Source organism: Lucilia sericata, unplaced genomic scaffold, assembly GCF_015586225.1.
Source record: "Lucilia sericata isolate MDLA Ls3-8-SP2 unplaced genomic scaffold, ASM1558622v1 Contig000007F_arrow, whole genome shotgun sequence".
Lineage (NCBI taxonomy): Eukaryota > Metazoa > Arthropoda > Insecta > Diptera > Calliphoridae > Lucilia > Lucilia sericata.
The window spans coordinates 287,904-300,545 of NW_023994048.1; the positions used below are offsets into that span (position 1 = coordinate 287,904).

Genomic DNA, 12,642 nt, shown 5'->3' on the forward strand with positions numbered 1-12,642 from the left:
AGATAGAAAAAAATGCGATTCGATAAAGATACACGAACAAAATAAAACTACCACCACCAGCAAAGCAAAGAACAACAATAATACGAATTAAAAAATAAAATAAAACAGCAATATTATCAGAAAAACTAAAAAATACAACACGTGCAACAAATGTGTTTTAAATTCACAGTCTATAATCATCGTCATCAACATCATTATCATTATTATCTGCATGTAAATGCAAACTGTCAAATGACTACTACCAAGCCTGAATCTATAAATAGGCTAAAATGACATGTTTGATCAAATGGCTAAATGTTTGCAAAAAGAAAATTTACAAAAAATTATTAAAAAAAAAACATTTGTCCACATTAATGTTGAGTTATAAAAACAGCTCAGAATTTTATTTTATTTACATTTATGTATATCCTTAAGGGAAATATGAGAAAATCACTCTAATAATTCCGAATTGAGATTATCTTCTTACTTTAAATGTATAAATTTTATGATTTATTTTATATAATTTTAATGAATTAAACATTATTAATATATATAAGTATAATAATTTTGAATTTAATAACATCACATTTAATTAATACACAATTATAAATAGTATTTTCCTTAACTTATTTACTATTATCGACCAAAATTTTAGGATTTGCCACACGAAAAACATTTGGAACCATGCTGGCCAAAGTGTTAAATAAATCTTCCGAAATATCATGGGGCAATAAAAGTTGCAAAGTACTGAAAAAATTATGATTATTATAAAAATCTCCAAAATAGCATTAAAAACGCCAACTTACCTCAATTCTGCACCACCCCACGAAGCTGATTCAATCATAAATCCCTTGGCACATTTAAATACCAACTCCGCTCTACGCATACACCATTGTACGGTCATATCTTCAGACATTTCATGTCTCAACAGAGCCGGTATTGTTAGAGTCGTTACATCATGTCTACTGGCAGTTTTTAAAATATTACGCAAACCCAAAATAACTGGATGACGTGAATTGATTTCACTTGGACTATTGATAGGTTCATCCGAGATCAAGTGGAATATAACATGCGATTGCGAGAGATTGGAATGTTTGGTAATAAAAAAATCTCCAGTTTTTAGTTTTGCACTAGTCTTGACGGGGGAATTACTGGCGCTGCTGTGTATGGAATGCGTAATACCTTCATCACCGCTGGCAATACTAATGTCGGTGCTAGCGGTACTTAAACTTTTTGTACTTGGCGTCGAGGAATTATTGCTAAGGTTAAGTTGACGTATTTGTTCTTCAATTTTCTCCAATTGGTCGTCGATCTGAATAAATAAAATAATAATTTAGAGTAACATCTATTTTATTTTCAAAATTGGGTTAAAATTTCGAAATTGTGGTATTTGTCGATTTTTTTTTTTCGATTTAATCTTAAAACTATATTTCAAGTTTTAATAAAAATTTGGACTTTTTCCTTAAATCAGATTTTCTAATGATAAATCGACATTCTGGAAAAATTCCGGTAATCTGGTTAAATTTTAATTTTTACACAATTTTATACTTCGAAATCTGTTAAAATTTCGGATTTCTTGTGACATTCCATTTTTTTTAACAATTTCAGAACTTTGATAAAATTGGGAAGTTCGGGAAAAATCTGAAGATTTTTGTAAAATTTTCCATTTCTGAAATTTTGATTTTCTAGGAAACTATATAAAACTTGATTGACTGAAATGTATAAACTTACCTGACTAAAATGAAACTCCGTTGACATATTGGCATTTTTAATAATATCCTTATTAGCTTGAGCTTGTATAGATGGTGTCAAGACGACAACACCACACAAAGAACTCGAATACAAACCCAAAGCCATATTTAAACCATTTAAGCTATTAAAACAGCATAAGAAAAACTTTAAAAAAAATCAAAACAACCTTGAAATTTAAATCCATTTACTTTTACCTCTCATCCGCATGCAAAGGACTACACAAATCATTGACGTTGGCACTCAATATGCGAATATTATGCATATGCTTTAGTTGTGAACCCAAATGTATGGTAAAACTTTCCTCCATTGAAGGCTGTTGCGATATAAACATAGACGAACGATTACCTAGTGGCGTGGCCACGGGAGATGATTGAAACAATTCAGAAACTTGACTAGTAATCCAATTACGATATTCATTCTTTTGATGACCACGCTTTGCCTCCAATTCCGATTCATAACGCTTGCGTACATAATTCTGCGTGGAATACTGTTGTGCCAGTAAATTGTTAATATCCTCAGATGTGGTAGTGATATCTAATTGATTTATTTTCGATTCCATTTCTTCTTGTTGTGAGTTATTCAGAGTTTCCACTTCTTTATCCATTTGTGTGTTCATATTTGCTATGACTTTAGCATATGTACGTTCTTTATTCAATATATCTTCCAGAGAAGAGGAATGCACTAGGCGGTGAAAACTTTGGGCAAATATTTCATCATCTGTGGGTCCTATACGATCAGCAAATTGTATTAGTTCATCTTTGTAGTGTCTTTCAGTATCACGTATGATTTCCTCAACATCAATTTCATTATTCCGGGCCTTTTCCAATAGGCATTCAGCATACTCGTCTTTAAATTTTTGATTTTCAAAATCAATAAATTCTTGCAAAGCTTTTTTGATGCCTTTAATGGAAATTTTAGTAAAACATTAATAAAATAATAAAATTTATTTTAACAAATTAAACTTACCAATATTTTCATCCAAATAACGCATCATGGGATCCATTTGACTTAATATCTGCGTTACCAGCTCCTCCAGACATTCATCTTCATGTGGTATGGTTATTTCCAGGGAAGCTTCTTGTTTTTTCCCCTCATGATCTTGATAGGAATAGTTAAATCGTTTTGTGGTGACAGCTTCCAAAGATTCAACCATTTTATGATCTTATAAATTTTATTTATTTTAATTTTAATTTACAGTGTTGTGTAGACGTTTGACTTGCTAAACACCCCTAAATTTTGTTTTAATTATAATTAATTATCAGCTGTTCGACAACTGTTTGTTGACAGTGCGCAGAGATGTAAACACAGGGTTCGGATTGCTTTTATTTTCAAATTTTAACGGTTTTATAAAAGTTGAAGAGTATTAAAAGTACGTTTTCTTTGTTTTATAGCAAAATTACTAAATTGAGTTTGTAACTAAAAAATTTATAAAAATGTAAAACATTAAAAAAAAATTGAGAATATTCTGAAAATGGAACAAATATGAATAAAATATAATGGATAAATAACTAGCAGACGATAATTAATTAAAAATGCAAGACCTGCTCACCTTCTTCGTATCAAGAAAAACATTTCCTCCTTTTTTAAAAGTTCAACATCAGCATGGATGGATTATGTGGAGACGAAAAGATCTATATTTTAATCTTTCAGAGAGATCTCTTATTTAGTAATCGTACTCTTGTAATCTATTTGTCAAAATTCACTTGAAATTGCTTTGTGACACAATACAAAATGAATAAATAAAGATTTCCTCCGCATTCGTGCTCTCAAAGTATTCTATTACTAATTGAATAAAAGAAATGTTTTAATACAATAGTTGTGTTTTGTTGCTATCAATGAGTGTTAACGCTTAAAGTTAGCAACAAAACGAACATTACCTGACTTGGCATCACTCCACAGAAGAAATCTGCTAAATCTTGAAATTATTTACATTTTCTTAAAAAAGGGTTTTTTATTTGATATTTTTTTTTTTATTTAAATTTTATTTTAAAATATTTTTTTATTGTTTGACATAAACACATTAATATTTGTATTTTTATTTTTGAATTGGTAGCACTTTTATCGACGTTAAAATTAACTTGTATAATTTTACACGTTAACTCCTAACGTTTATAAATTTTAAATTTATATGAAATTGCCTTTGAACGTTAGCAACAAAACACAACTAATGTTCAATATACAAAATGTTTTATAAAACAAAACTTTATTTTAATCTATTTCAAATTGAATGATTACAGCTTTGATTCCTATTGAATTTTACATTCCATCTAAAAGATAAAATTTGTGCTAGAATTCAATCTATTACAAATTGGATTACAAAATTAATTTTTTGTAAAAAAATAAAATGTTTGAAAAAATCTGTATGTTTGAAATTGAATTAATTTTTTTATATAAAAAAATTAAAATATGTACTCTTTCCTATGGGGATTTTTTTAAATCCCCAAACTAGTTTGCTATAGTCTGATAAGCCTACATTTTTGCGTACAACAGTGTTGTCAAAACAAATGTATGTATAAGTGATTTTTTTCTTTAATTTTTTTCCAAATATTGAAAAGTCCTCAGTCCGTTTAAAAAAGTTAGCTGTGTCATTTAATTTACTTATAGTGTTGTAAAATGTATGTATTTATTATTCGAAACTATACAAGCCCTATTCTTTTTTTTTTTCTTTTTCAATGCAAACATTATTTAATCTTATATTAGACTTTAAAAACTAAATTAAACATTTGAAAATAATTAAGAGATTTATATCTAACAGAACAAGCTACAACAAAACTATACTCCTGCCAAATATAAGCTTTATATTACTTTTCGTTTAAGCTCTGATACATTTTTTGCTAATACTTAATGGCGGACGGGCAAATAGATATATTGTTTTAATTTTAATAAAAATATGTGACCGGTACATTAGTGGTTAGTGTTCTAGTCTATTAGACCGGAGGTGGTGGGTTCGATTCCCACACTGGCATTGGTTAAGGAGCGCACAACAGGCCCGATAGAGACCTAGGTGTATTTCTTCGGATTAGATGTATATAAATCCTCCTTTCAAACTAACTAACTTAATAAAAATATATTACCTCACATGTCCTGTCTTTAAGAAAGATTAACATTTATTAAGGACTGATAATATACATATTTATATATAAAAACTCTTATGGGTCTACGACCACTATTTTATGGCAGACTTAGTCAAAATTTTTATGATTTTCTGGTAAACAATATTTTATCCAATATCTACTATTGTTAAATAATTTAAAGACCAATAAGTAGCTTGAAAAACAATAACATATAGCAACGAATCGAAAAACCTAAATACATTTTTAAAATTTCTCTATAAAACCGAAAACTACAACAATTTTACTAATATGTGTTTAATTTTTTACGGACAATTAAAACTTGAACACAAAATTATACAGATTATTTAATACTGAATTAATTAAATTATTTTCTAAAGACTTGATTACTATTTTAAGATTCCTTTTCCCTATAAAGGTGTGTTGGCAACCCTTTTATTATCCTTTCTCGCCTTCATTTTAATCTACAACACATAGGGCGTTTTTCCGAACCCTGACAAGAAAGAAGAAAAAATCAAGAACCACACTTGTAAACACAGAGTGGCAGGCAAAATCATTAAGTAAAAACACTTTTTTTTAACAAACCGAAAAAATAAATCTATAAAAAAACAACAAATCGCCAAATATTTATTATAAAACACGACAGATATCGACAGAACAGATATGGAAGTAAGTTTAGAGCCATCGAATGAAGGCGTAGAACAAAAAGATTGTAAAAATAAAACGGATGAAACTATGACAGAAATGCAAGTTGTGGTCTTGCCATCAGTAGTAGAAGCAGCTAATGGTGCTAGTGCAACGGCTATAAATATAAATAGTAATACAAATCAAATGGGTGAGAATGCGAATGTAGCAACACTCTCGTCGAAAGCTTTAAAAAGATGCTTAAGTGTGCCAATACCCAGGTCGCAGCCACCATCTAGGGAAGTATCACCAGCACCAGTTTTTAATATATTTGCACCACGCGGAAGACGTTATTCGGCTAGTTATAGTCCAGCCAGGGGGTTACCAGCCTCCGGCACCACAGCAGGTTTAAACCCCACAAGTAGTGCAGGTGTTAATAATGCTGGAGGCAGATCCGATTCATCACGCTGCGTCACACCACGTATTTCTCAATTGCGACAGGAAGAATGCGTTGATGGCTTAAATATGCGTGAGGTAACCCATGAGCGAGAAGTTCATTCGGCCATACAAATATCACAGAGTTGGGAAGATTTATCCTTAGTAGCTGAGAATTGGTCTTGCAAATCTTCCGATGAATTAACTAATCCTTTACAGGTTATGGTGAGTGGTGGCATGAGCAGCGGTAATAGTTGCTCCAGTCCTAGCCCTACCAATAATCGTACTAATTTACGTCTTCCATATGGTTTGTCACCATCTCCTACACGTCGCAGTACCTTTGCAACACGCCGCTCTATGTCACCCATAGCCATAAGACCCTCACAGTTGGGTCCGGTTAAGAGAAAATTCGAGTTGGATGAGGGTTCTTCGATCAGTTCGTGGGGCTCTTTGTACTCCCAGCCACCGGCAAAGAAAATGTTTTGCGAAAGTCGTGGCTCTTCACCCATATGCCAATCACCATCGAGTTCTGTTTGCCCCAGTCCAGATTCGGGTACTGGTACTTATGACGGACGTATTACACCTAAACTGTTGATATCAAAACTATGCACCAATAATACAACAAACACAAATTCTGCTTGTTCCTCACCCATGTCGGCTTCATCTTGCAGTGATGTTATAGAATCTACAGTTGCAGCTGTAAGCGCTCACTGTTCTTCGTCTTCATCCTCCTCCTCTTCGTCATCGTCTTCTTCGGCATCGTCAAATTCTCTGGTGTCTAGCAATAGTGAACCCATGAGTATTGGCAGCAGTCTGGAAGAAACCATCTCAATTTCCAACAAATTGGCTATACCAGCCATGCAGGATGAATCTACCCTAATGGATGTCCTAAAGCCAGACACCACCACACCTGTTAATATGGAGGCTTGTACAAAAATGTTAGTAGAACCTATGGTCACTAGCACAACCACCACAAATCCAGCAGTAGTTATGGATGAAAAAATGTAAGCAAGTGTTGATGTTTATTATAAAAAAAACAAAAATACATAGAATTTAGTTAGCCTTTATTTAAAAAACCTATTATAATCCCAAACAAAATTAAGCGTAAATGTGAATGTGATGTTCTACAAATAGACAGGGAGGAGTGCAAGTGATTTCAAAATTATAAGTTTTTTCTCTTTAATCTATGAAACAGTTGATTTTAAGTTAAAATTTTTATCATTGAAATCATTTGTTCATCTCTCTCGCTATCTTTGATACATGAATATTGAATTGATATTTAAAATTTAAATATAAAAAGTATTGATTGATAAAATGATATAAATATTCAATTAACCTAATAATTAGCTAACAAATGAAAGCCTATCAGTTTTTAAATAATTATTTGTATTGATTATCTAGTTGCAATACAATAACGGCTTTATAAAATTTCGATATCGAAACTAAGTGCTGAAATTTTTGTTCAATATTTTAAGACAAGATTGAAAAAATCGGCTCAGTTCAGTAAAAGAATCTAACTTTAAAAAATGTGCTCGTCAAATTTAAAATCTTCTAAAATTGAAAATTATCTTAAGTCAATTTTTAAAGAAGTTTCTTGATATATGAACCGATCTTAATAGATATTATCTGACTAAAACCAAAAGATTTATTTAGAAGATTTTCGTAAAATATATTTCTGAAATCAAAAAAATTTACTAAAATTTAAATTTTTACAAAAATAAAAATATTTTTAAGCGCATCCCGATTTCATAGTTAACATAATAAGGTTTTTTATTTCAAACTATATTAAAGATTTTATATTCGATAGCTCTCTTTAAACGATTTAAAAAATGCAAGACACTGATACGCTTTTATTTGTTACCTTTTATAAATAAAAACAAACATAATTCAATAAATATACCCCAAAAATATTAAATATACTTAACTATATTATTATTAATATTAATTTTATTTGTTTATATTTAGTATGTATGTATGTATAATGTTAATTTTCTTTTAGTTTCTAGTTAAATATATTAAAAATCCTGTATTAAGTAATTCATCTTTAAATTTACAAAACATGATTTGTAAAATCCCATTATTATATTTGTTAAGTTACACATTTTGTTTTATGTATGCCCGTGAATTATTATTTTCACTTCATTTATTTTATTTTAATATTTGTATGTTTCTAATTTATGTTAAACCTAATCAATTTTAAGGTTTCTTAATTTTAGTAAACCTTTAAATTAAAAACAAATGAAGAAAAAAAAAACAATAACACAAAATACCATGTTAATCAAATATTAAAAACTAAAACCAACACAATAAATTGATTTGTTTTCATGTAATTTAAAAAAAAATCGTTTTCATAATATGCTAATGAAGAAGTTTCAGAACAATTAATAATGTTCAGAATGAAGGTTTGTATATCAAAATATTACATTGTAGTATCAAGTTGTGGTTGTTTTTTAATGAAATGTTTAATGATTTTTTTTACTGAAAGAAAATAAAAACAATGGCGAATCAAATTTTTAGTAAAATCCGGCAAAAATGTTAATCTTGTTTAATGAAAAATTGATCCAATATAGACAGACAATGATCTACCCAATCGGCCAAACAACTGTATTAACCGAAAATTTTATTAATAAGAGAAGGACTTCCAACAAAAGGAAAATATATTGCAGCCATACAAAAGGCCACCCGAAATGCAATATAAAATAGCTATAAATTTCTTGATTATACAATAATAACAATAAAAATTTGCACTTAATTTATGGACCCAAAAATTATACTCTAAACTATAGTTAACATCAGTCCACATTTGCCTCTTAATCCCCATATATCACCCCCTCACAAAATTTAACGGTCTCGAAAATACGAGTATGGCATACGAAATTCAACATCTCTTGACCAGATTTTAGGAGGATCGGTCTATAACTGGCAACAAATAAGACTATTGTCAAAATAAAACTGTTAAAAACAATGGTATTAGGATAAAATTCGGCAAAAACGATTACTTCCAAGTATTGTGTTAGGTTTGTGTTTAGGAGGGTGGGAGGACATTAAATCAGAAGATATACACCTAAGCAACTATGTTTGTTGGGAAACATAAAAACCTTATATGTATAGTGAATGTATTATTGTCCGATTTTCAAAAACTCATTTTACTGGACATAATTCCTTAGAATTTTCAAATCAGTGCATATGAGGGATGTTGTTACATCAAGAATAATATCAATTTCAAGATATTTAGATCTGACTTCAACAAAAGCCTGACAATGGCAAAGAAAGTGATCCGGAATTTTACTGTCCTCTCTACATTCGTCTGAATCCACATATCCAAATTTTTATAACTGTGATCGTAATCCTGTATATCCACTCAGAATACGTACCATACGTACTAACCTAAAACTTAATTTTGAGGAGGCTTCTCTTCCTGCTCTCGTTAGGGTTACCCCATACCGTTCCATTATTCTAAGAGGCCTTATGGGATTCCCTTACCAATATTTTAATTCACCCCTCGTTGCGTCGAATGGTTTTGCGTTCATCAAGTTAACTATCACGAGCTTTAAAGCTAGTACTTTCGCTTTTTCTCTTCCAAATTCTGTAGATTATGATTTGTAATTGAGTCAAGATCTCATTAAGATCATTGTTTTGTATTGTGTATCGTTTTTTTCCTTTGTTTAAAAAGTCAGCACTGTATATAGAATGGCATAATAAGAAATCCAACTACCCAGAAACCATCAGGCCATACTTTTTTTAAAAAATGTCCATAAAATTTGGTCCATTCAAATAGAAGCGGAAAGGGAAAGTTTTTAAATCCCATTGATCCATTATAGATCTCAGCCAATATACATACATATTAGATCTTCCCCAGTAAATTAAATATCAAAAATCTAATGAAAATTTTAATTTATAAATTTTTATCTTATTTTGAATCTCAGAATCTATTATTCGCTCGGCTAGAACTGGTATTATTTTTAAATGCAAACCCTTCAACTAATTTTTACATTTCCCGGCGGCCGGTTGTACGTACCGAAATGACTCGAAATTATCGGTCAAGGGCTGTCAACCCCAGCAACAACAAACGATCTAAAAAAGGTTTTCCAACATAAAACGGAATGGATCATCACAAATCTTAAAACATCTACCTAACTGGGAAATAAATTGTATAGAAAACGTATGGGCATTTCCACAGAAAAGTCTACTTTTGTCACATCACGTCACACACCATTAACTGCATATATGTATGTATCAAGGGAAAAAACATTTATATTTTTAAATTGTTTATATTTTTATGAAGAGCTCTAATAGCTCTATTCATAGAATAAAATGGCGACCAATCAAAAGAAATGGTCCTAAGATATAGGCAATTAATGTGCGTGACGTGATGTGACAAAAAATATACTTTTCGGTGGAAATGCCCATATTTATTTCGATTACGTTTCAGCATTCAGTTGCGCTACCCAGCAAAAAAGTGTGGCAAAAATCCAATATTTGGATGTCAAAAATAAACCACATTCTTTCAATGACACGCTTATGTAAATTTCATTGGGTTTTAATCTGAATTTGATGTACATCGAATATGTTATTTGTAGTGACTTTTCTATAACTCTTTCCTCATTTGTAAGGAAATACTTAATCGTATTTGTAACGAAATACTTTATCGTAGTTTTAGATGTGATTAAGATGTTGTTTGTAAAGTATGACATCAATTATATTTTGCTGGGTACGATCTGAAAACGGGTTTCCAATATAAAACGAAAAAAAAAACAATTCTATTTCCAATAGGGGCGATTAAATGTGCCTATCTCTTTCTATCCGAAAATTAGTTTTTCCTTTCCAAAATATGATTTCATGTTCGAACATTTTTAATGATTTTCAGTTGCAAAATTAATTTACATAGCAAGGTTGCCAAACGTTTCGAAACGGTGAAAAGATAGCGGTACCGGTATTTAAATTTAATTCGGTAACGGCATTTTGGCGCTATTGGATTTTGGCTTATTTCGGTAACGGTATCGTTGTGTTATCGGTAATTAGGCTTATTTCGGAAACGATATTTTAGTGGTAACGGTAATAGTGTTGAAAATGTGTTTTAGCGATAGCTTAGCTTAGTAATTTGGACATATTAAACAATAATAAGTCGAAATATTTGAAATCTGCAAAATTATTTTCGAAATACTCTTCATTTCAATTCGAATCGAAATTTTCTCCCTTTGGCAACTTTCGTATTCTGCATTTCGATTCGACTCTCCGCCACATAAACAAATTACAAAAACGTAGTTACGATCGTAATGCAGAATGCACACAATCGTAAAGCATTGAAACGAAATTGAATTGCTTCTTCTTTTTCTTACGTTTTAGTTTTTTGTTGGAACATCTTTTTTCCATCGTTGCGTAACTGAATGCGTAAACGTAATCGAAATGCAGAATAGGGGTGACTATGTCCTTTAAATTTTATAATAAATCATTATATTCTGGATTTTTTTTTAAATACCTTATATGATAAAGATTTTATTTATAGAATTATCCTGTTTCGGACCGATTTCAAAAAATTTGAATAGGCTATTTGTATACATTGCAAACACACATATTTAGCGAAAACATAATATATGTATGACTCTGTTAGCCTTTCTAATACTCTATTCCAATTCTAGAAATAAATAAAACACAGATTATTATTTTTTTGTTTTGTTTTTTGATTTTGTACAATTAATATATATATTTCCGTTCTTTTTCTGCTTTATTCGTAAATATATATAATTTGGATATATTTTTTGTTATTCTTAAGATTAAGAAAAATACTTAAATGAAAGTATACTTTGTTCCAATATTATTTATAAGAGATAATAAGGAACATCTTTTTTTCTCTATTTATTCTTTTTGAATTTGTAGAAATTTGAAGATTTAAAAAAGCAATATTTTAATAAACTTTTGCTAGGATGCCTAATTTAAAAAATATTGTTTTTCTTTAATAATTTGTTAATAAGAAAGTGAGAGGAAAAGTTATTAAAATATACATGATCTGTTTTGTGTTTTTGGTGGTTTTAGTTGCTATATTTATGATTTTTTTTAGAATAAAATTATAAACAAAATTTTTGTTTTTATATATAAACATTTATTTCTGTTTTTTGTTTGTTTGTTTTCTTATAATATTTTAATAATTTGTTCAATTTTTTTTTTATAGTTGCATGATTTGTTTTTTTTTTTTTTTTTTGTATGATGATACGATTTGTTGTGTAAATTACAAAAAGAAAATAAGATAATATTTATGAGAAATACTTAAAATTAAAAAAATATATATATATTGTATATATTTATTAAATTATATATATTTATAGTTATATAAAAAAAGTATATTAATGTATTTATTACTATGTAAAGGGGTACGTAATATTGCCGTTGAGAAAAATAAGAAATAAGTGTAATAATCAAACTTATAGAAGAGAAAATAGGTCTGCTGTATTACAATAATGAAATTATTACAACGAAAATTTGTTCCGTAATTTGTTTTTAATAAATTCATTTTTATTTTACAACTCTTTAAAAAGAACTAAAATTCAAACAACAGTCCTTGACTTTATAAAAGAAACAAAACTAAAGTTTTCACTACATATTTAATGAAGTTTAAGGATTATTTTAGTATTGTGTGTTTTTTTAGCAAATAGGAAGAGCAGGTTTGTTTTTCAATATGAGGTGGGTAGTTTTTTTTTCTGTTTTTCAGGAGGGGGAAAGAGACAAATTTCAAATATACATATGTTGTATGTATATAATTTCAGCAAAAAAAAAAAAAAGAAAA

The 12,642-nt window shown here is 29.5% G+C and overlaps 2 protein-coding genes across 2 annotated transcripts; one reads left to right on the plus strand and one right to left on the minus strand.

Moving 5' to 3' along the window:
- Window positions 1-350: 350 nt before the first annotated feature.
- LOC119602650 (protein C12orf4 homolog) lies at window positions 351-2,978 on the minus strand. The gene is made up of 5 exons (XM_037954281.1): window positions 2,698-2,978; window positions 1,926-2,631; window positions 1,711-1,852; window positions 786-1,291; window positions 351-726 (listed from the first exon to the last, which is right to left on the minus strand). Exons 1-5 carry the CDS (start codon window positions 2,882-2,884, stop codon window positions 606-608), a joined length of 1,662 nt encoding a protein of 553 aa, XP_037810209.1. The 5' UTR covers window positions 2,885-2,978; the 3' UTR covers window positions 351-605.
- A 2,312-nt stretch (window positions 2,979-5,290) lies between these two features.
- LOC119602626 (protein FAM122A) lies at window positions 5,291-7,980 on the plus strand. The gene has a single exon (XM_037954244.1). It carries the CDS (start codon window positions 5,466-5,468, stop codon window positions 6,867-6,869), a length of 1,404 nt encoding a protein of 467 aa, XP_037810172.1. The 5' UTR covers window positions 5,291-5,465; the 3' UTR covers window positions 6,870-7,980.
- Window positions 7,981-12,642: the final 4,662 nt, after the last annotated feature.